Genomic DNA, 22,349 nt, shown 5'->3' on the forward strand with positions numbered 1-22,349 from the left:
TGTCTAAGATGGGAAATTACTTAGGCATGGCTTTGTGTAGGGGTGTGGCTGCTAGAACTCTGTGATGGTAGAGTCCTGTTCCGTGTCAGTTATGTCTTCAGAGAATAGAGAGTGTTAAGCATCAGAGAAATGCCTTGCAGATGTGTCAGGCAGAGAGCAGAGCCAGGTGCTGGCCATAAAGAGTGTTTGCTGTGTACTCCCCTGAACAGGAAATCAATAGCTGTGCCATGAATGAGAGCAGAAGGATTGACAGATGCTCTTTATTTGGTGTGGAAATCGATGTTTCCCAGGCGATGAGAGCTCGGCAAACACTCGGCTGATATCCAAGTTCCTCCGCCCACTGCAGATCGGAGACAGAGACAGGCCGGAGCTGCTGTCTGTCAAACCCTCCGCCGTGACAACGAGCTGCCCCAGCAGCCCGCGACGGGCTACTCCCTCAGAGGTGGGTCCTGCTCTCGTCTCTTCTCATACAGAGACACAGTCCCATTGCTAAAGCATAAGGGTGCTATTGCTCAAGAGATGGGCTATTCATGGACGAGCTGTATACTTGCACTTGATAGCCATCAGCTGAGCAATAGCTGTAAAACCAATTGGTTTAGCACCAGACAGCAACATGAGTCTCCTGTGGTAATTGTCAGACAGTAGAACTAGACAGTATAAGAGTGCTGGGAAGTTTTTCTGTGTCAGATCAGTCATTCCACTGGAGACATAATTATGAGTGGCTATGATCATAAGCAAAGCCATTGTGTTTGAATTGGATCAGAGTTATGGTATTTAGATGCAACTCTGTGATTGTTTCCCTGCCCGTGTGTTTCCCAAGATGGAGGATGAGATCCGTCGTGCACCCAGGTCCAAACCTCGCTACACTGGCACAGTCCGTCTATGCACTGCCCGCTACAGGTGAGACCAGTGGGTCTGTCACACAACACCTGGGAAAGCTGAATCACGTATAGCTTGCTGACACCGAGCAGCGCCAGAAATCCACACATAACACTCTAGACCAGTGCTAGATCACTAAGTAACTCCACATGCACATCAGAAGCACTATTTTCTCCATAAACATCTTGTAGTATACATTGTAGTCAGGAGCACATCTACAGTAAAGGTCAAAAGTTTGGACACACCTACTCATTGAAGTGTTTTTCTTTATTTGTACTATTTTCTACATTGTAGAATAATAGTGAAGACACCAAAACCATGAAATAACACATGAAATCACGTAGTAACCAAAAAAGTGTTAAACAAATCAAAATATGTTTTAGATTTTAGATACTTCAAAGTAGCCACCTTTTTCCTTGATGACCGCTTTGCACACTCTTGGCATTCTCTCAACCAGCTTCACCTGGAATGGTTTTCCAACAGTCTTGAAGGAGTTCCCACATATGTTGAGCAGCTGTTGGCTGCTTTTCCTTCAATCTGCAGTCCAACTCAACCTGATCCATCTTAATTGGGTTGAGGTCGGGTGATTGTGAAGGCCAGGTCATCTGATGCAGCACTCCATCACTCTCCTTCTTGGTCAAATAGCCCTTACACATCCTGAAGGTGTGTTGGGTCATTGTCCTATTGAAAAACAAATGATAGTCCCACTAAGCGAGAAACAAATTAAATGTAGTATCACTGCAGAATACTGTGGTAGCCATGATGGTTAAGTGTTCCTTGAATTCTAAATAAATCACTGCCAATTTTACCAGCAAAGCACCCCCACACCATCACACCTCCTCTTCCATGCTTCACGGTGGGAACCACACATGCAGAGTTCATCCATTCACCTACTTTGCGTCACACAAAGACAAGGCGCTTGGAACTAAATATCTCAAATTTGGACTCATCAGACCAAAGGACAGATTTTCACCGGTCCATTGCTCATGTTTCTTGGCCCAAGCAAGTTTCTTCTTATAATTGGTGTAATTTAGTAGTGTTATTTTGCAGCAATTCCACCATAAAGGCCTGATTCAAGCAGTCTTGAATCAGTTGATGTTGAAATGTGGTTGTTACTTGAACTCTGTAAAGCATTTATTTAGGCTGCAATCTAAATCACATCAAATCAAATGTATTTATATAGCCCTTTGTCCATCAGCTGATATCTCAAAGTGCTGTACAGAAACCCAGCCTAAAACCCCAAACAGCAAGCAATGCAGGTGTTGAAGCACGTTGGCTAGGAAAAACTCCCTAGAAAGGCCAAAACCTAGGAAGAAACCTAGAGAGTAACCAGGCTATGAGGGGTGGCCAGTCCTCTTCTGGCTGTGCCTGGTGGAGATTATAACAGAACACGGCCAAGATGTTCAAATGTTTATAAATGACCAGCATGGTCAAATAATAGGTCTGGGACAGGTAGCACGTCCAGTGAACAGGTCAATCTGAGGTGCAGTTAGCGTATCCTCTACAGCAGAGATAACTCTGGGTCTTCCTTTCCTGTGGCGGTCCTCATGAGAGCCAGTTTCATTATATAGCGCTTGATGGCGCTTGAAGAAACTTTCAAAGTTCTGAAATGTTCCACATTGACTGACCTTCATGTCTTCAAGTAACGATGGACTGTTGTTTCTCTTTGCTTATTTGAGCTGTTCTTACCATAATATGGACTTGGTCTTTTACCAAATAGGGCTATATTCTATATACCACACCTACCTTGTCACAACACAACTGATTGGCTCAAACGAATTAAGAAGGAAATAAATTCCCCAAATGAACTTTTAACGAGACACACCTGTTAATTTAAATGAACTCTAGGTGACTACCTCATGATGCTGGTTGAGGGAATGCCAAGTGTGCAAAGCTGTCATCAAGGCAAAGGGTGGCTACTGTGACGAATCTCAAATATAACATATGTTTTCATTTGTTTAACACTTTTTTGGTTAATACATGATTCCATATGTGTTATTTCATTTTTTTGATGTCTTCACTATTATTGTACAATGTAGAAAATAGTAAAATGAAGAAAAACTCTAGAATGAGTTGGTTTGTTCAAACTGTGACAGGTAGTGTATGTTGAACCCTCCTCTCTCTTGTTGTGTAGTTACAACCCTTATGATGGGCCTAATGAGCACCCAGAGGCAGAGCTCCCCCTGGTGGCTGGGAAGTACCTGTATGTGTACGGCACGATGGATGACGACGGCTTCTACGAAGGTGAGAGGGAATCCAGGGTTACTACACACTTCACCACTAGCATCAGTAGCAACATATGCAATCTCATTAGCATTATGAAGGCTTTTCAATCCATGGCTACGCTAATCCTCCTAGCATCCCTGGCCCAGACTTCAGCAGCTCTGGTGAGTCATCACTAGCTGCCATTGTTGGTGGTGGGTGAGATTGCCTAGTGTTAGCCTAGCTCCTGCCTGCCTGGCTGTTTGGAGATGGATGATGTTTGTATTTACCACAGGGATACTGGGGCTCAGACCAAGCTGTTGTCAAGATGCAGCCTGATCCCCGTAGCTAGAAGGCTAATCCGGCAACAGGGCTCTGATTAATCACAGACATATTCCCCTGCAGATGGAGAGCCATCTAGGGCCTCCCAGCCTCACGAATGTACTGACTGGAATTACGAGATAGAGAGGGAGAGGACAGTTAGGCTGTCTTCGAAAAAGCAAGTACAGTACTGATGAGAGAAAGAGGTTGGTGGTCACTATAATGAACTGGGTGCGATTTTATACTCCATTGTGCAGGAATAGTTTTTTTCACCCCCTGTACTTCCTGGAGAAATTAATGACATCATATCCCTACCTTCTCTGTTTGATTCAAGAGAACTGTCTCAACCTTGGGGACGGGCACCACAGAGTTTCTCTTTCCACACCAGTAGTACTCACACTCACAGATAACACATTGAATCACAAGGCTCTAGTCATTATTTTCATTTATCTTTTTTCACTAATGGGATGGTCTATTTTTAGCTGATGGTAACATTTGCAGCAGGCATCATTAAAGGCTTGAGCGTTCCATAGATTCCCCCTGAGACAGCCGTGCGAGACTGGTGTCTTTACCTTCAGTCTGAGGTGTATCAAAACAGAACAGGGTTCCTGGAAGGTGTTACTGTGTCTGCCTGAATAATCACTCAATAAAATCTTCACAGCCAGCTAATCCTGAGTGATATTACATGTTGCTGACAATTGAAATATCCATATTCTGCTTTACTCTTTTGATCTCGTCTTTACATACCTCATTGCCATATAAATATATTAGACATTCCTCTATACATTTTAAAGGTACTTTTTCATTTAATTATTTGGAATATACTGTATGTTTTGGGATGAGATTAATTGAGGAATTTGAAGACATAGGGTTGTGAGTTTGAATTTAGTTGATAATAAAGTAAGCATCTCTTTCTGTCTCTGTCTTTGTGTGCTCCAGGGGAGCTGCTGGATGGCCAGCGAGGACTGGTCCCCTCCAACTTTGTGGAGTTTGTCCAAGACAAGGAGAAACCATCCATCCAGCCAGGGGACACAGGGGAGGACCTGGGCTCTCTGGACAATACCTCCCTGGGCCTAATGGGGGCCGATGGAGGGCCCCCTCAGGATGGGCTCCTGGGCTCCACCAACCCACTGGGCCCCTGCAGCAACGGCACAGGCCCCCTGGACCCTGAGGATCTGTCTGATGACATTGTGCCTTACCCCCGGAGGATCACCCTAATCAAGCAGTTGGCCCGTAGCGTCATTGTGGCCTGGGAGCCCCCCATGGTGACTCTGGGCTGGGGAAACATCAGCTGCTACAACGTGTTGGTGGATGGTGAGGTGCGTGCCAGCGTGCCCTACGGGGGCAGGACCAAGTCTTTGTTGGAGAAGCTGGATCTGGACACGTATACGCACCGCGTGTCCGTGCAGAGTGTGACAGACAGGGGACTGTCGGACGAGTTACGCTGCACCCTGATGGTGGGAGCCAACGTGGTGGTCGCGCCATATGGCCTGCGTGTGGACGACATCCTGCGCGACTCGGCCGAGCTCTCCTGGTTGCCCAGCAACAGTAACTATGGGCACACGGTGTTCCTGGATGGGGCGGAGCATGCGGTGGTGCGGCCGGGGAGGTACAGGCTGCGCTTCGTCAACCTCAAGGCCATGACGGTGTACAAGGTGAGGGTGGTGGCCCGGCCACACCAGGTGCCATGGCAACTGCTCATGGAGCAGAGGGAGAAGAAGGAGACTGCTGTGGAGTTCTGCACACAAGCTGCTGGTGAGGCTTGGTTCTTCTTAAGTCTAACTATTTATTTTGTCCAACATATGTTATATATTATTTTGTCCAATACATTGTTTTTCTGACATCTATAATGTGTTAGGGAAAGGTTGGATAAAAGTCCATTGGACTTAAGATATAGACCATTAAGATAGATAGATAACTTGTGTCTTTACCCGTGCCATGTATGTCTGTTATGTTTTGTCCAGGTCCTGGACCATATTCCAGATCAGGTCAGAAGGAAGACCAGTTTGTTTATGGGAAAAGTAGGAAGTAGTTTTTGATTGGCATGGGTAACTGACACATTGAATGAAAACAAGCTAACAGCACTTTAAAACCTAAGAAATTATCGTGAGTAACTTCCTCAGCTTTTCCTTGCCATTGGCTTGATGCTAATATACATAATAAATTAAGGTATGTCCCAAATAGCCGACTGTTGCCTATATAGTACACTAGTTTTAACCAGAGCCCTGGTCAAAAGTAGTAGACTATACAGGGAATATGGTGCCATTTGGGACACAAGCCTAAAGCTGCCGAAGTAACTCCTTCCCACTCGATCCTTAACTGAGATGACCACATCAGTATCCGTGTGCATTTCCCTCTGCCTGAGCTGTGACATCACTGTGACGTCCTGCATGGTGTACCCAGTGAACCAGGAGAGAACAGGCTGGACTCATTCAACTCACACTGACGCCTCTCACACATAAGACACACACAGACACAAACATTGACAGATACACATAGACAGACTACATAGACGGTCGGCCACACAGACCCATGCACACACACACGCCCACACACACACAAACATGCAGTAAACATGCACTCAGGGATTTCACCTCATGCTTTCAGGTGGCCTTGGGCCTCCCTTTGTGCCTTCTACTTTCAATATTTGCATCATACAATACATGGCAAGCAACAGGGCAATGCTTCACATAAAACATTCAAAAAAGCTTAGCTTATAAATGCTATATCGTTAAATACACCTATATTCCAAAAAGCTTAGCTTATAAATGCTATATCGTTAAATACACCTATATTCCAAAAAGCTTAGCTTATAAATGCTATATCGTTAAATACACCTATATTCCAAAAAGCTTAGCTTATAAATGCTATATCGTTAAATACACCTATATTCCAAAAAGCTTAGCTTATAAATGCTATATCGTTAAATACACCTATATTCCAAAAAGCTTAGCTTATAAATGCTATATCGTTAAATACACCTATATTCCAAAAAGCTTAGCTTATAAATGCTATATCGTTAAATACACCTATATTCCAAAAAGCTTAGCTTATAAATGCTATATCGTTAAATACACCTATATTCCAAAAAGCTTAGCTTATAAATGCTATATCGTTAAATACACCTATATTCCAAAAAGCTTAGCTTATAAATGCTATATCGTTAAATACACCTATATTCCAAAAAGCTTAGCTTATAAATGCTATATCGTTAAATACACCTATATTCCAAAAAGCTTAGCTTATAAATGCTATATCGTTAAATACACCTATATTCCAAAAAGCTTAGCTTATAAATGCTATATCGTTAAATACACCTATATTCCAAAAAGCTTAGCTTATAAATGCTATATCGTTAAATACACCTATATTCCAAAAAGCTTAGCTTATAAATGCTATATCGTTAAATACACCTATATTCCAAAAAGCTTAGCTTATAAATGCTATATCGTTAAATACACCTATATTCCAAAAAGCTTAGCTTATAAATGCTATATCGTTAAATACACCTATATTCCAAAAAGCTTAGCTTATAAATGCTATATCGTTAAATACACCTATATTCCAAAAAGCTTAGCTTATAAATGCTATATCGATAAATGCACTTTTATCTGTTTGAGTGTCATTACAAAGAGTTTGATGTTAACCAGATAAGATGTTTCATGCATTTGGGATTCACTCTCAAAGCAATCCACTCAAATTTGACCAGACATTGCATGACCATTAAATTGTGATTTAATTGGTGTATACAACCAACATTGGGAAAGGGAACTGCTTTGTGTATCATAGACATGTCACAATCACGTAGTTCACAACAGAAAGAGATGGGATTCAACAAGTTAACAGCACTTGGTGTCTTATGAATGCTACACTCCCTCCCTGTTTGTGTGTGTAAAACCTGTGTAGACAGTATCTATTATTTAATCCCCCCTCCAGGCCCCCCATTACCCCCTCAGGAGGTGCAGGTGCAGTGTGGCCAGGCTCCAGGGGTCCTGCAGGTGCGCTGGAAGCCCCCTGTCCTCTCACCCACCGGAACCTCCAATGGAGCCAGCGTCATCGGATATGCAGTCTGCACTAAAGGACAGAGGGTGAGTGAGAGAGTGTGCACTAAAGGACAGAGGGTGAGTGGGGAAGTGGGTGGTTGAGAGAGTGTGCACCAAAGGACAGAGGGTAAGTGGGAGAGTGGGTGGTTGAGAGAGTGTGCACTAAAGGACAGAGGGTGAGTGAGAGTGGGTGGTTGAGAGAGTGTGCACTAAAGGACAGAGGGTGAGTGGGGGTGTGGGTGGTTGAGAGAGTGTGCACTGAAGGGCAGAGGGTGAGTGAGGGAGTGGGTGGTTGAGAGAGTGTGCATTAAATGTCAGTGGGTGAGTGAAGGAGTGGGTGCACTAATGGACGGACAGAGAGTGAGTCAGTAACTTTGCGCCAAATTACAGGTGAGTAAGGGAATACCCTACGTGACAAAGAAGTGAGGGAGAAAGTATGCACTATGTGAGAGTGAGTGAACAACAGTGGCAGAGTACGTGACGTATGTGTGTAATTGTGTCATTGTTGTTGTGCCACTGATCTACACACAAAACCCCACAATGTCAAAGTGGAATTATGATTTAAGAAATGTTAACAAATATAGTTAAAAATTAAAAGCTGAAATGTCTTGAGTCAATAAGCATTCAAACCCTTATGTTATGGCAAAACTAAGTAAGGTAAGGAGTAAAAATGTGCTTAACAAGTCACATAATAAGTTGAATGGACTCTATGTGCAATTATAGTGTTTAACATGATTTCTGAATGACTATCTCATCTCTGTACCCCACACATACAATTATATGTAAAGTCCCTCAGTTGAGTAGTGAATTTCAAGCACAGAATCAACCACAAAGACCAGGGAAGATTTACATTGCCACACAAAGAAGGGCACCTATTGGTAGATGGGTACATTTAAAAAAAAGCAGACACTAAATAGCCCTTTGAGCATTTTGAAGTTAATAATTACACTTTGAATGGTATAGCAATACACCCAGTCACTACAAATATACAGGCATCCTTCCTAACTCAGGTGCCGGAGAGGAAGGAAACCACTCAGGGATTTCACCATGAGGCGAATGGTGTCTTTAAAGCAGTTACAAAGTTTAATGGCTGTGACAGGAAAAACCTGAGTATGGATTAACAACATTGTAGTTACTCCACATTACTAATGTAAATGGCAGAATGATAAGGAAGAAGCCTGTACAGAATAAAGATATTCCAAAACATGCATCCTGTTTGTAATTAGGCACTAAAGTAATACTGCAAAATATACGACAAAGAAATACACTTTTTGCCCTAAATACAAAGTATTACGTTTGGGGCAAATCCAACACAACACATCACTGAGTATCACTCTTCATATTTTCAAGCATGGTGGTGGCTGTATCATGTTATGGATATGCTCGTCAATGGCAAGGACAAGTGAGTTTTATTAGGGTAAAAAATAAACGTAATAGAGCTAAGCACATAATTTGGCAGTACGTCCAACCGGCCGCACAACCGCAGACGAACTGTAACCACGCCACCCCGGGACCTCTACATCCAGATTCTTCACCTGCGGGATCGTCTAAGACCAGCCACCCGGACAGCTGATGAAACAGAGGACTATTTATTTCTGTAATAAAAAAAACGATTCTGATTGGCTGGGCCTGGCTCCCAAGTGGATGGGCCCTCGTGAAGTTCACAGGTTAGGGCCTAACAAATGGATTTAAATTGACTGATTTCCTTATTGTAACTGTAACTCAGTAACATCTTTGAAATTGTTGCATGTTGCATTTATATTTTTTGTTCAGTATATACAAAAATGTAGGTGTTATTTGACCGAGTTCTATGTAGTCAAGGCTCTATTTAATACTGTCCGTTTCCCAGGCTCTGTTCTGGACCAGGGGGACTGTGAAGGGACCTCTGGTTGCATGTCTTGTGTGGTACTCATGAGTATCCGAACGGTGGGCCAACTGCTTGAACAGACAGTTCAGTACCGTTCAGTACCTCGCACCAACATTTCGCACAAAGACCAATAGTGATGCAGTCAATCTCTCCTCAACTTTGAGCCGGGAGAGATTGACATGCGTACCACTGACATTCACCCTCCATGTACACATCTATGTGCATTACATTCTGATCTGTTCTGGACCAACGGCAATTCTCCAATGTTCTTATTTGCCACACATGACCACACAACTGGGAAGTAGTCCAGGGGAGACAACCTGCCTGGTTGATTTAGATGTCAAGAAAGCAGAGTAACGTCTTATCATGGACTGACTTCTTCCCATTGAGTCTTTATGTTTTGACAATGACAGCTTGCTATCAAGGGTTTACACCCAGCAGTTTAGTCTCCTCAATTAATTGCCACATTATTCAGTAATAGATCTAGACTACGGGGCTGTAGTGGAGCACGTTGAGAGTTTAAAGTTCCTTGGTGTCCACATCACCAACAAACTATAATGGTCCAAACACACCAAGACAGTCTTGAAGAGGGCACGACAAAACATATTCCCCCTCAGGAGACTGAAAAGATTTGGCATGAGTCCTCAGATCCTCGAAAGGTTCTACAGCTGCACAATCGAGAGCATCCTGACTGGTTGCATCACTGCCTGGTATGGCAACTGCTCGGCCTCCAACCGCAAGGCTCTACAGAGGGTAGTGCGTACGGCCCAGTACATCACTGGGGCCAAGCTTCCTGCCATCCAGGACCTCTATACCAGGCGGTTTCAGAGGAAGGCCCTAAAAATTGTCAAAGACTCCAGCCACCCTAGTCAGACTGTTCTCTCTGCTACCGCACGGCAAGCGGTACCGGAGCGCCAAGTCTGGGTCCAACGGGCTTCTTAACAGCTTCTACCCCCAATCCATAAGACTCCTGAACAGCTAATCAAAGGGCTACCCAGACCACTCTTTTACGCTGCTGCTAGTCTTTGTTTATTATCTATGCATAGTCACTTTAACTCTATCTACATGTGCACATTACCTCAATTAGCTTGACTAACCGGTGCCCCGCACATTGACCCTGTACCGGTACTCCCTGTACAGTATCTAGCCTCGCTATTGTTACTTTTATTTTCTACTTTTCACCAATATTTCTTTTTACTTAACAGTTCTTTTTATTAAAACTGCATTGTTGGACACTTGAAAATGGCTGTCTAGTAATCAACAACCAACTTGACAGAGCTTGAAGAGTTTTAAAAAGAATAATGGGCAAAAATTGTACCATCCAGGTGTGCAAAGCTCTTATAGATTTACCCCCAAAGGACTCACAGCTGTAATCGCTGCAAAAGATGATTCTAACATGTAGTGACTCAGGGGGTTGAATACTTATCTAATGAAGATATATTGTATTATATTATTTTCCTTTAGTCTTTAAGAAAAAGTTTACATTTTCTTCCATTTTGACATTGGAGTAGATGGTAAAATTGTGGAATGTAGAAAAAGTCAAGGTGTGTGAATAATTTCATTTAAACGTAACATGTAACGTTTTGGTTCCATGTTTCATGAGCTGACATTTTCCATATGCACAAAATGCATATTTTTCAAAAATGTTCTGCACAAATTTGTTTACATCCCTGTTAGTGAGCATTTCTCCTTTGACAAGATAATCCATCCACCTGACAGGTGTGGCATATCAAGAAGCTGATTAAATAGTATGATCATTACACAGGTGCCCCTTGTGCTGGGGACAATAAAAAGGACATGAGCAGTTTTGTCACACAACGCAATGCCACAGATGTCTCAAGTTTTGAAGGAGTGTGCAATTGGCATGCTGACTGCAGGAATGTTGCTGTTGTTAATTTCTCTACCATATGCTGCCTCCAACATCGTTTTTGAGAATTTGGCAGGACAACCAAACGTGTAACCATGCCAGCCCAGGACCTCCATATCCGGCTTCTTCACCTGCAGGATCGGGGGTGGGTGGGGTGGTGGTTCTGAGGAGTATTTCTGTCTGTAAAAAAACACTTTTCTGTGGAAAACCTCATTCGGCTTCCAATTGGGTGGGCTTAAAGCCCCCAAGGCCCACCCATGCTGCACCCCTTCCCAGTCATGTGAAAACCATAAATTAGGGCCTAATGAATTTATTTCAATTGACTGATTTCCTTATATGAACTTGAACTCAGTAAAATGTTTGAAATAGTTGCATGTTGTGTTTATATTTTTGTTCAGGATACATGGGCCTGTGAAAACCCTAGAAAGCACTCTCTCTCCCTCTGCTGGTGAACATAAATATTGACATCCTCCCTTTGTAGACTTGCAAAGGGTCTGTGTTAGTTAACCTGTTTCTATAGTAGTGGACTTTGCTCTGAATTTAAGAGCAATAGAGGTGAAAGCAGTTGAAAGGAATGCAACAATGAATTAAATGTCAACTGTCTCCAACCCGAGTTATGTGTGTTGTGCTTCCTGTCAGATAGCGGAGGTGTTGTACCCCCTGGCTGACTATGTAACAGTGGAGCTGAACAGGATCCAGTGTCTGGAGGCCAGGGAGGTCATCGTCAGGACATTGTCAGCACAGGGAGAGTCCCAGGACTCCCAAGTCGCCCCCATTCCAAACAACCTACTGGTGCCTCTTCCTCACAATGCCCCCCTGTCCCCTCCGCACCTACACGCAGGGCCCCCTCCACCTCACCCCCATGCCCCCCCACCCCACCTCCAGTCACCTCACCTCCCCCACCCCCAACTACCCATGCCTCACCCCCAGCCTCTCTCACCCCTGCCTCACAGACAACCCCTCCCTAACCACCCTCCTCACCCTCAACCCCAGACACACCTCCAACCCCTGCAACCTCATCCTGTCTCCCAGCCCCAGACTCACCAACAGACTCACCCCCCTCACCCTGGTGGTCCTCCACAGCCACTGCACCTCCAGCCTCACCCACCTCACCCAATGCCCCAGCACCGCCTACCCCTGCTGCCTCATCCCCCCCCTCAGCTCCACCAGAGACCAGTTAGTGCCAGAGACCTGAAACCGAAAGAGCAGGTGGCTCACCATGGGGGAATCCCCAGCCAGCCCTGGGACCCTACCTGCTCCCCCTCCGGCCAGCCTCCTCCTACCCCCATGCATGGACACACCCTGGAGGCGCCCCCCTCTGTTAACCTGCGCTCGCCCTCCCCCCAGAGGATCCTGCCCCAGCCCAGGGGCACCCCCATCCCAGACCAAATGGCCAAAGCCATCGCCCGCAAGGCAGCACAGAGGGTGGCTGCAGAGAGTGGCAGAGTGAGTCATTCATATATAAAGTCAATCAATGATACCCTGGTTAGAGCTATAGTCTGATCATTTTTCTGTTGAATTAAATTACACATATCTTCCTATTGGTTGGGTTAGATGGAGAGGAGAGTCATCTACAATGAGCAGTGTCAGGCCTTCCACCAACAGAACTCAGACGAGGAGGAGGAGGATGAGGAAGGGTATGGTCGAAGCCGCAGGAGACAGGGGGCCTCAGTGGATGAGTTTCTCAGAGGGTCCGAGCTGGGCAGGCCGGTAAGACACATAATAAAAAGGATCGAACATACTCGCATCTCCGTAGTTTTGTGCAGATGCTGTATATCTTGGTATGATTTCACACCTTTTGTGTGTGCGTGTGTATATGTGTTTGCGTGTGTGTTTGCGTATGTGTGTGTGTGTGTGTGTGTGTGTCAGGCCCACTACAGCCACAGTGAGGAGTACCACAGTGACAGCAGCCGGGGCTCTGACCTTTCTGACATCATGGAGGAGGATGAAGAGGAGCTCTACTCTGAGATGCAGCTGGAGGAGGGACGACGACGCAACTCCCACAATGCACTCAAGGTAGGAATAACAAAGCTCCTCAACGCTCAACATTGAAATGTTACATTTTAAGTCTGGTTCTGATTACCACTCGGACAATGGAAACAAGCAAACCCCTTTATTACTGTTGGATAATATGGCACGTGTCGAGCCATGTGTCTAGAGTAGGACACTTTACTCTATCTTGTTTGATTGATTGACCTTCACATTCTCCTTTATTTGGAGCAATGACATGCACGGAAGTCATTTTTGCTAGTTGTGGGAACATTAAACACTGTTTTTTTGGGATCTTTTTAAGATTGGGAACACCCTCTCTGGGGGTCGGCTGGATCGGGAGACGGGGAGAAGAATGCCCCGAGACGGTCCACAGCCCCAGAGACGCCCTCTCATGGTGCCCTCCATTGGTCAGTAGGGTTACATGAGCACAGAGAGGACTCTGGGTATTGTAGTCTTTTTGTGCTTTGATGTTCTCCGTGCCCTAATAGATATTCTGCTTCCTGTTTTAATCCTCCATGAGCTCCTCGGTTTCTACAGATCACCCCTGTGTCTTTGAACCATGTTCATGCCTTCCCAGTACTGACAGCTTACTTATAGAGATCAATCAACACAGTATTATCAGCTACTAGAAAGTTCCCTGGATTCTAGGGTGACAGTGTACACAGACACATTTATCAAATTTCAATGAATATTCCAATTATAAAAAACTGCTTTTGATTTCTCTGTTTCTGGCCAGCGATATGTTAGGATTATCAAGGTTATAACAGGAAGAGACCTTAGAACGAACCAACCAATGAGTGACCTCCGCGCTTTAACCACCACCATCTGATTGGTGTTTCCTGTAGAGATAACCACAGAGAGTAACAGTGATGGGAACCTCTCATCCGTCACGGAGGATGTTTACTATGGCAGTGTAGCACGGCACAGGACATGGTCGTCCCGCCGACACCCCACGGGCTCCAAGCCTTCCTATAATGGTACGTGCAGTGGTTTCTCCCTCGCTCCTCCGCCAAAGCAGTGCCAAAAGCCACCAGTGCTAGTGGAGAGAACAGTCGTGACATCAACGAGTGGCTTAACATGCCTCAGAACGCCTAGCATGATCCACTGCACTGCACCAAAATGGCGGCTTACTGAGCTACACTGGGCCCATGTTGGCCACCCAATGTTGCGGATTGGAATGACTGCTGCTCAGAGAATGCTTCTCCCCTCCCTCCCTTGCACTGAACTCCATCAGATGCCTGCTAAACCCCTCTCCCTCTCAATCTAACCACCCCCACCACACCTTTACTGGGGTTACTATGCATGACTGGGTGGGAGGAGTCATAGTTGCTGAAGACACAGTTATATAGCAACACAGTTATACAGCAATGCTGTCCTTTCTGACATCATTGACTGTTACAGAAAGTTATAGTGAAAATACATTTTTACAGCTTACATAGAGACAAACTCATTTGTTTGTTTGGGATTTCATATGTGTACTTTGCTCATGGCCTGGTCTTATTTGATCGTTTCTAAGAAAGGGGTCAACTGAAGGACCGACAGCGACGTGTCTTTGGACAAACTGTAGGCCCAGCGTACTTTAGAGGAGCCTAACACAATAGTCAGATCACTACCTCAGGGTTCAATAGTATGCATGCTTAACTCAGTCTTGTGGTCGATGTGTCTGTGTGCGTGTTGCTGTGTGTCATAGTGTTTTTGTCTATGGTGTCTACCATGTTCTTGTAACCCATCACATCAGGCATGCTATCCAACCTCCATCCATGTGTAACTGTAAAGTATGTAACGCCTGATAACGTCATAAGCTCACATGTGGTGTCAGATGGATGTATATAACATGATATACTTTGTGCTGATAATGGGACCAATTGATGGATTGACCACAGAATTCTGCTAGCATGCTACAAAATTAAGTGTTGGTTTAACGAAGCAAGCTCAATCCATTATGTAGTACTGCATGGTCACCTAAATGGTTTGGCTCTCTCACTTGTCAAACACTTGTAAACAACACACCTGTCTGTATATGCCATGCACAATAGCATGCGTAACTTGCCTCACTACTACTCACTAGTGTTACTGAGTTGCCAAACTCATGCTATATGAATCTGTGATTAATGTCATTTAATTTCAGAGTAACATAAAGCCATAGACTGTGACCCCATGAGATCCAGGTGGATGTGTTCTTCTCTCTCTCCCGTGTTTTAGAGGGATACAGGGACCGGGAACGCCGCTCCCCTCCTAACTACGATGAGTCGGAACCAGAGGAATCTTTCCGGATCTTTGTGGCTCTGTTTGACTACGACCCCCTGTCCATGTCTCCCAACCCGGACGCAGCAGATGAGGAACTGCCCTTCAAAGAGGGCCAGATCATTAGGGTGGGTGTCACACACAGGGCTAGGCCATACGTTTTGAGATATTGTGCTCGTGTTTGAAAACATTGAGGTACAACATAAAACAGCATTGAAAAGATTATTTTAATTCCCTCTCTTTGTCTCTTTTGTTGCGCTTTCTCTCACTCTTTTCTTCTCTCTCTCTCTCTCTCTCTGTCTGTTCCAGGTATATGGTGATAAGGACACAGATGGTTTCTACCGAGGGGAGATCAGGGGAGGCAGGATGGGGCTCTTGCCCTGCAACATGGTGTCAGAGATCAGGGCTGAGGACGAGGAGACCATGGACCAGCTCATCAAGCAGGGCTTCCTCCCGCTCAACACACCAGTGGATAAAGTAGGAATAGGTAACCACAGAACTAGAATGAGTAGAACAGACATCCTCAGCAGCCATTTTGACTGTACCCATGTATTCTTTTTCAAGGGGTGTGTTTGTAAATTGCCTCCAGTGTGTCAGAGTGTGCTCTGGGTTGTTTGTAAATTCAGAGCATTTCACTCTCGGAGTAGATAGGAATTTACGAACTCACCCTAGGTAACACACTGGGCAGGGCACAAGTATCTCTCTGTGACTCTACACACATCTGTCACTATATCACCTCCTGGAGTGTCCTCTTGTTTCCTCTCACAGGGCAGGACAGACGAGGCTTCCGCCAGCACCAGGCCACCAGGAGGATGGTGGCCCTCTACGACTATGACCCCAGAGAGAGCTCCCCCAATGTGGACGTGGAGGTATTGCCACACAAACACACAAAACATACAGACAAACATACTGACACTGCACATGTAACCAGATAGACAGACATTGTAAGGGTGTTAATGATGTTTCTGTTTCTTGATAGGCTGAGCTGACCTTCTGTGCTGGTGACATCATCTCTGTATTTGGAGAGATTGATGAAGACGGGTTCTACTATGTGAGTTTGCCTCTTTTCTTGGTTCCATGATGTGACTAACTTGTTTTATTACACAGGGCCATTCACAAGTTGTTAAAGTCAGGGATGTTTCAGTTACTCATTTTTTTAAAGAAATGCCATTGAATGAACCTGGTTCATACACATATTATGTCCTTTTGCCCAGGAGAGGGCTCTTTCCCTGACCACCAGAGTTCAGTGGGTCTAGCCATGGTTCTCATCCCCACTGCCCCCTCCTCTCCTCTCTCTGCAGGGTGAAATCAATGGCCACCGCGGCCTCGTTCCCTCTAATTTTCTAGAAGAAGTGCCTGACGACGTGGAGGTGTACCTGACGGACACTCCGTCTCGCTATGCCCAGGACGAGCCCGCCAACCGGGCCGAGGCCAAAAGGGTACATCGCCGCTCTCAGCGCTAGGCCCTCTGTCCATCCATCCTCCGTCTCTCTTGATTTTTCGTCTGGCTTTCTCCACTTGCCGTCTGTGTTCTGTGTGTGTGTGTTGTCCGTGTTTGACAGTGACAGTGGTGAATATACAAACCTTATCCCCCACCTGGTGAAAGGGACAAACACAGTCATACCTTCTGATTGTTAGAAAGGAAGAAGCGAAGGCCAAAGTGGACAGAGAAATAGAACACTTGACCTATGTCAGTACGGGGCAGGTGATATTCACATAGCAGTGACAAAGGACAGTGGATATTTGAAAAAGGTTTAAGTCATTAATTGGGTACCCTCTTTGCACTGAAACACAAAACCAAACGCTGGATATTGTGTCTATTAAAAGTGCTTTATGAACACATCTGAAGAGTTCCTGATTTCTATCAGTTGTTCTCCAATGGAAGTAAAGGATTTGAGTAAACTGTAGGGGTTGATAATATAGCAAAGCATGCCTTTTCAAAAATAAACTTGATACCTTTTATATAATAGTAGACTTTATTGGCCCGACTGCTGTATTTCCTGGGAGAGGCTTTGTTTCTTTTTGTATACTGCACACACTTAAAAATATATATATTTTTCAGGTCTTGATGAAATTGGATAGATATGCCATGTTTGATCTAAACCAGATGAAATAACAGCCACATTGAGACATCCATACTGTAATGGTACAACGGAACAATAAAATCAGAAATTGGATATGAATCATTTTCATTCGCGACCTGTGTTCGTGTGTATTGTAGTATTTTTTATTTATTTTTCCCTCATAGTTGTCGTGTGGGTTGTACTGAAATGATGATGTCACCACATCTGATTTCCTTTTTTCCCTCACCTGCTTGGCAAATACACACAGAAGAAGATTGTTCATTTCACGTCATAAAATCTGCCTCGTACAGTAAGTGAGCAACTAGAGATACCAGCCTGACAGATCTAATGCTGGGCATTGTGATTATTACACCTGTGTTAAATGGTTTATTTGTAGCCAGTAAACATTCTGCTTACACATTCACAGGTGTATAGCAACATGGTCATTCATCATGCTTGCACATTAAAGTATCACATACCAGTTGGTGTAATGAGGAAAGTGTTTCCTCTTTTCAGTGTAACCAGAATGTTTATTTGCAGCATAAATTAGACATTGTTGTTTTTTGTAACACTTTTTTTGCAGTGATTTAATGCCTGCAAAGTAGTGGACTACTACCACTCTCTGAGATAGTGCTCAATTTTGCAAGCTCAAAAGTTCCCTATATCTGTAGTCATTGATAAACCATTTACTAATGGGAACTGCAAATCCCCATTTGTTTCAAAGTTATGATTCCTCTTTAACTTTGAGATACCTTTTTAAAGGTCCTAGGTGAACTGTGTGGTAGCATGTTTGGTTGCCAGCCCAGTGCATTAGACAAGAGGGATGGTATCTACAGTTGTGTCCCTGAGTGTTGTAAATTACTCTGTGTGTCCCTCATGATCGGTGACCTATCAGAAGCTGTGGTATTGTGATGTTGTGCTCTGTTTTCACTAGTTACCACAGCCACAAAGTCAAAATGGGCTGTAACGTAAAAATTCTGGAAAACAAAAATGTGCTTTTTGGTATTAGAGTTAGGCATAAGGTTAGCAGTGTGGTTAAGGTTAGGTTTAAATTCAGATTTCAAGAAGACACATTGTAGAAATAAGTGGGGTTTAAGGCTTTGTGGATGTGGTAACTAGTAACGACCTGTTTGATGGCTTCCTACTCAGTGTTTGTTTGTATAAAACCTCACCAGCCCCACCAACGTCTTCAGTCCCCCATCAACAGAGGGACAGGAGTCTAAAAGGAATAGTTTAAATAACAGTCCAAAAGCAACTTAAACCAGAGGTGTAAGTACAGTACAGTACAGTACAGTACAATCACACAGTTTTGACACGCTGAATAATTTCACTCCATAGGTGAAAAACGTTATTGAGCTGGTTTCCTGGACATATTCAGCCTAGTCCTGAACTTAAAACGTATTTCAATGGAGAAGTGTAATTGAGCATGCCTTTCAGACCAGGACTAGGCTAAATCTGTGTCTGGGAAATCAGCCCATATATATTTGAAACGGGCAATTCCACGATAATGGAATTACGCTGAGATTCAGATTTTTTTCACTTTAAAATGTATACCAAACAAAAACCATTGATTTCAAAGTTTAATAAACAATATAATGATATGCACAAGGACCACTTAACAACTTCCACATAAAATGTTACAAAAACACATTTAAAGAAAGAACTGTGCAGATACAAAGTTTGGTAACAGAGTAAAACTGAGGGATTCTGTTTTAGTTTTTTTATTCTAAATTGTTCAAAGTAATCATTGTGCATAGAGATGCATGGTTTGTTAAACTTTGAAGTCAATGGTTTGCGTTTTGGCATACATTTTAAAGTGACAAAATTGGAGTCTTAGCATAATTACGTGTCGTGGAATTGCCCAAACATTAATGTTACGTATGTATTTGACACACATTTTAGTGGAAAACCGACAGTAAGTATAATGATCTGTAATGGCATTGTTGTATATTTTTCCTATGACTTTATACAGAGTTATGTATGCATACTTGTGTATGTTGATAGCTATTGTTGAGAAGTCTCAAGGTCAACACACATAGCATATCAAATTCAATTATCGTTGGAATTGTAATTAGACTTGGCATATCAACCCTTCATTCTATTTCTATGGCTGGGAAACTTACAGTAATGATCTACTTGAGCACTGAACCCAAAGTCTTTTAATGTCCCATTGGACTTATAGTGTGACAGTGGGGTGATAGTGTTATTGAAGGACACAGTGCTGACTGTGTGTCCTAGTCCTACCTCAGACAGAGAAAGGGTAAGCCACAAAGGACAACTACTTGCTTTGTAATGCCCTGCCCCTACATCCACCATGGCATCTCTCTTCAGGTAGCCATGGATACCACAGAGAGTACGGCCCCGCCTGTCCGAGCAGCGTCCCCCACAGTGCGTCCCCTGTGTCCTCCAGGCACCATGCGGCCCATCAGCCCCGCCAGGGGCCCCAGGGACCCCCGGGACAACATAAAGAAAAAGGGACTGCTTTCCAAGGGGAAGAAACTGCTCAAGAGACTCTCTCCGGTAAAATAAACTGTCCCCAGCTGACCCCAGAAAAGATGCTGGGCCCAGTATTGTAAATTGCATACAGTACACACAATCAAATCAGCCGAATCTACAGCACACAACTACAATGGCTACGTGTTCGTATGTATTACAGGACAATATATGTGAGCCTAATCTAATATAGTCAGTGATACAACATTCATGTTCTAGTGATGAATACACATATTTACGTACATATACTCAGTGCCAAATTCAATGAGAACTTATACATACTGTATAACTGTGATATATTTGAGGTGGAGGAAAAAAATAGGAGTATAAACTAGGACTTTCATTACATTTTACCACTGTTTTCTTTAATCAAATGGTTATTAAGGGACTTTGGAAATCAGGACAATGCTGATAATGCATTTGTGTGCATTTGTTGTAGGGTAACAACAGAGTAGCCTATTCTTTTTTGTTACAACTAGAGCTGGTTTCCATGGCAATTGTGCCAATATAAGGTCTCTAAGATACATGGCGTGGCAAAAACAAGTTGTTGTGATAGTCAGATGTCAATACTAGGAGACAGACCATACTCCTGGAACACTAGAGCAACAACTCAACGACACTGTTATTGATGGCATTCTGTCAGTAATGCTGGCTGCTAACACAGAGGCTTTATTCAGTGCAATATATCACGGACAGGAGGGTGACAAATGGTTGAATCACTCACAGAACCTAGAAGTCTGCAGGGTGGTTGGCCACAGAGCATTACAGCAAGGAGAGGAAGCTACATTGGGTAAGACGTTTGAACCATCTCAGTGGCCTTTATGACAACAATATGAGCATGACATTCCTCGTTTTCTATGGTTGAACAAGGTTGTTTTTAAACTAACACTAGTCTGCCAAGAACCCCTGCTGCATCTCTGCAGCTTTGTTTGATCAACAAAAAAAAGACGGTTATAAATAACCTTCTGTGTTTGCCTTCCAATTGCACAAAGGGGTATGTTTTGTCTGATGAATGGAAAAGCACTGTTGTGTGTGTGGGTGTAGGTGTAGGCTGTGTGTGTGCTCAGTGTGCATTCATGTCTGTGCGTTCTTTTTTTTTCCCCAAAAAAAAAGAGGACACGTGGTTAGGAGTCATGTGATCTTAGTGGTGTGCCGCTAACTACATTGCCGGTGTAATGTTCAGTAATGTTCAGTTCTGAGGGTTGTGTTACCCACTCAGCCAAGATGTCTAGGTGTGTGCCCTCAAGATTCTGCACCGTTTACTTGTTTACACTCTTATAGACCTATTGGCAAGAGAAAGGGAGGGATGACCTACATACTGTACCTACAACCTCTAAACCAGTACATGTGGCTTATGGGCTAAATGAGGGCTAAATAAAGGATGCATCCAGCTGATTGTCATTTACTGGGGAGGCTGTTATAGCCGCTAGACAAACATTGTCCTGTATTTTTGACAGCTTTTAAAGCCCTATGTTAACCCATTTTCATAACCCATGATCCCATTCTGTAAGAGTTTAGCATCACTACAGTTGCTGTACAGCTAGCATTTGATGTGCATAATCATCAGGGACAATATGTCAATCCATGAGTCACAATGAAATATGTTGAAATGCGATTGATAGGGAAAACTAGTCGGAGAGAGACCTATCAGACATGCGCATCAGCTAAGATATTTAAGGCAAGTGTAATATCCCGCTGTATAATGATTACAGGGATCTTCTATGTTTATTAAAAAATAGAAAATCTAACGATGGATTGCCAAAAAGGAATGTATGAAGTGTTGAGCAGGCAAAAATAGTTTAGATTTTATTATGCGTCCAAAGTTATGCATTATGTTATGCATCCATTTGTTAAAAGGTGTTCAAGTCATAATACCAAATCATTCATTTGTGAATGCGTGTATGTCTATGTTGTTGCATTTTTGTACTTTTTCCATTTGTCGATCATTTCTAAATGTTTATACTTGATTTTCAGACTGCCTTTTGAGTGCTTTAAGATGTATTCTTACTGTAAACAGTGAAAGCATTCTCCATGGTGTCCTCAAGATAAGATGTTTAAGTCTGTGGTTATGTGCTTGCTCTGTGAATCAAAGAGAAAAAGAAATATATAATTTATGGTGATCAAATATTGTGTGCATGTGCAAAAACATTTTTTTTTTTTAATCAAAAATAAATTTGATATTTTGTAGAACAACTGTGTTTGGATTACTTTCATCTATGTGTGATTCTTTTCTTTTTCTCAGTGTCCTATTCATGTAATTATTCACGCATGTCGCATGAATTAAAACTAATAACATCATTAAAAGTGGATTTTGAAGCACAGTCTACCAGAGATTAAAGGGGAAACCTACTATTACACTTTTCATCCTATGGATGGCA

The 22,349-nt window shown here is 43.5% G+C and overlaps 1 protein-coding gene across 3 annotated transcripts in view; it reads left to right on the plus strand.

Annotated features, from left to right (window-relative positions):
- Window positions 1-22,161, plus strand: part of LOC109873522 (RIMS-binding protein 2) — a 102,585-nt gene extending 80,424 nt beyond the window's left edge. For 2 of the 3 annotated variants that reach the window (XM_031809504.1, XM_031809505.1), the window contains 14 exons: window positions 291-442; window positions 821-900; window positions 3,014-3,123; window positions 4,342-5,157; window positions 7,339-7,490; window positions 11,819-12,625; window positions 12,734-12,889; window positions 13,049-13,195; window positions 13,473-13,578; window positions 15,374-15,543; window positions 15,725-15,902; window positions 16,184-16,284; window positions 16,395-16,466; window positions 16,717-17,607. In XM_031809504.1, coding sequence (XP_031665364.1) covers window positions 291-442; window positions 821-900; window positions 3,014-3,123; window positions 4,342-5,157; window positions 7,339-7,490; window positions 11,819-12,625; window positions 12,734-12,889; window positions 13,049-13,195; window positions 13,473-13,578; window positions 15,374-15,543; window positions 15,725-15,902; window positions 16,184-16,284; window positions 16,395-16,466; window positions 16,717-16,878 — 3,209 coding nt within the window. In that variant the 3' untranslated portion in view covers window positions 16,879-17,607. Of the gene's footprint in view, window positions 1-290; window positions 443-820; window positions 901-3,013; window positions 3,124-4,341; window positions 5,158-7,338; window positions 7,491-11,818; window positions 12,626-12,733; window positions 12,890-13,048; window positions 13,196-13,472; window positions 13,579-15,373; window positions 15,544-15,724; window positions 15,903-16,183; window positions 16,285-16,394; window positions 16,467-16,716; window positions 17,608-19,809 lie in introns of those variants that run through there. The other variant, XM_031809502.1, reaches the window with a different exon arrangement.
- The last annotated feature ends 188 nt before the right edge of the window (window positions 22,162-22,349 follow it).

The sequence above is a fragment of the Oncorhynchus kisutch genome, linkage group LG29 (genome assembly GCF_002021735.2).
Source record: "Oncorhynchus kisutch isolate 150728-3 linkage group LG29, Okis_V2, whole genome shotgun sequence".
In the NCBI taxonomy this organism is placed as follows: domain Eukaryota; kingdom Metazoa; phylum Chordata; class Actinopteri; order Salmoniformes; family Salmonidae; genus Oncorhynchus; species Oncorhynchus kisutch.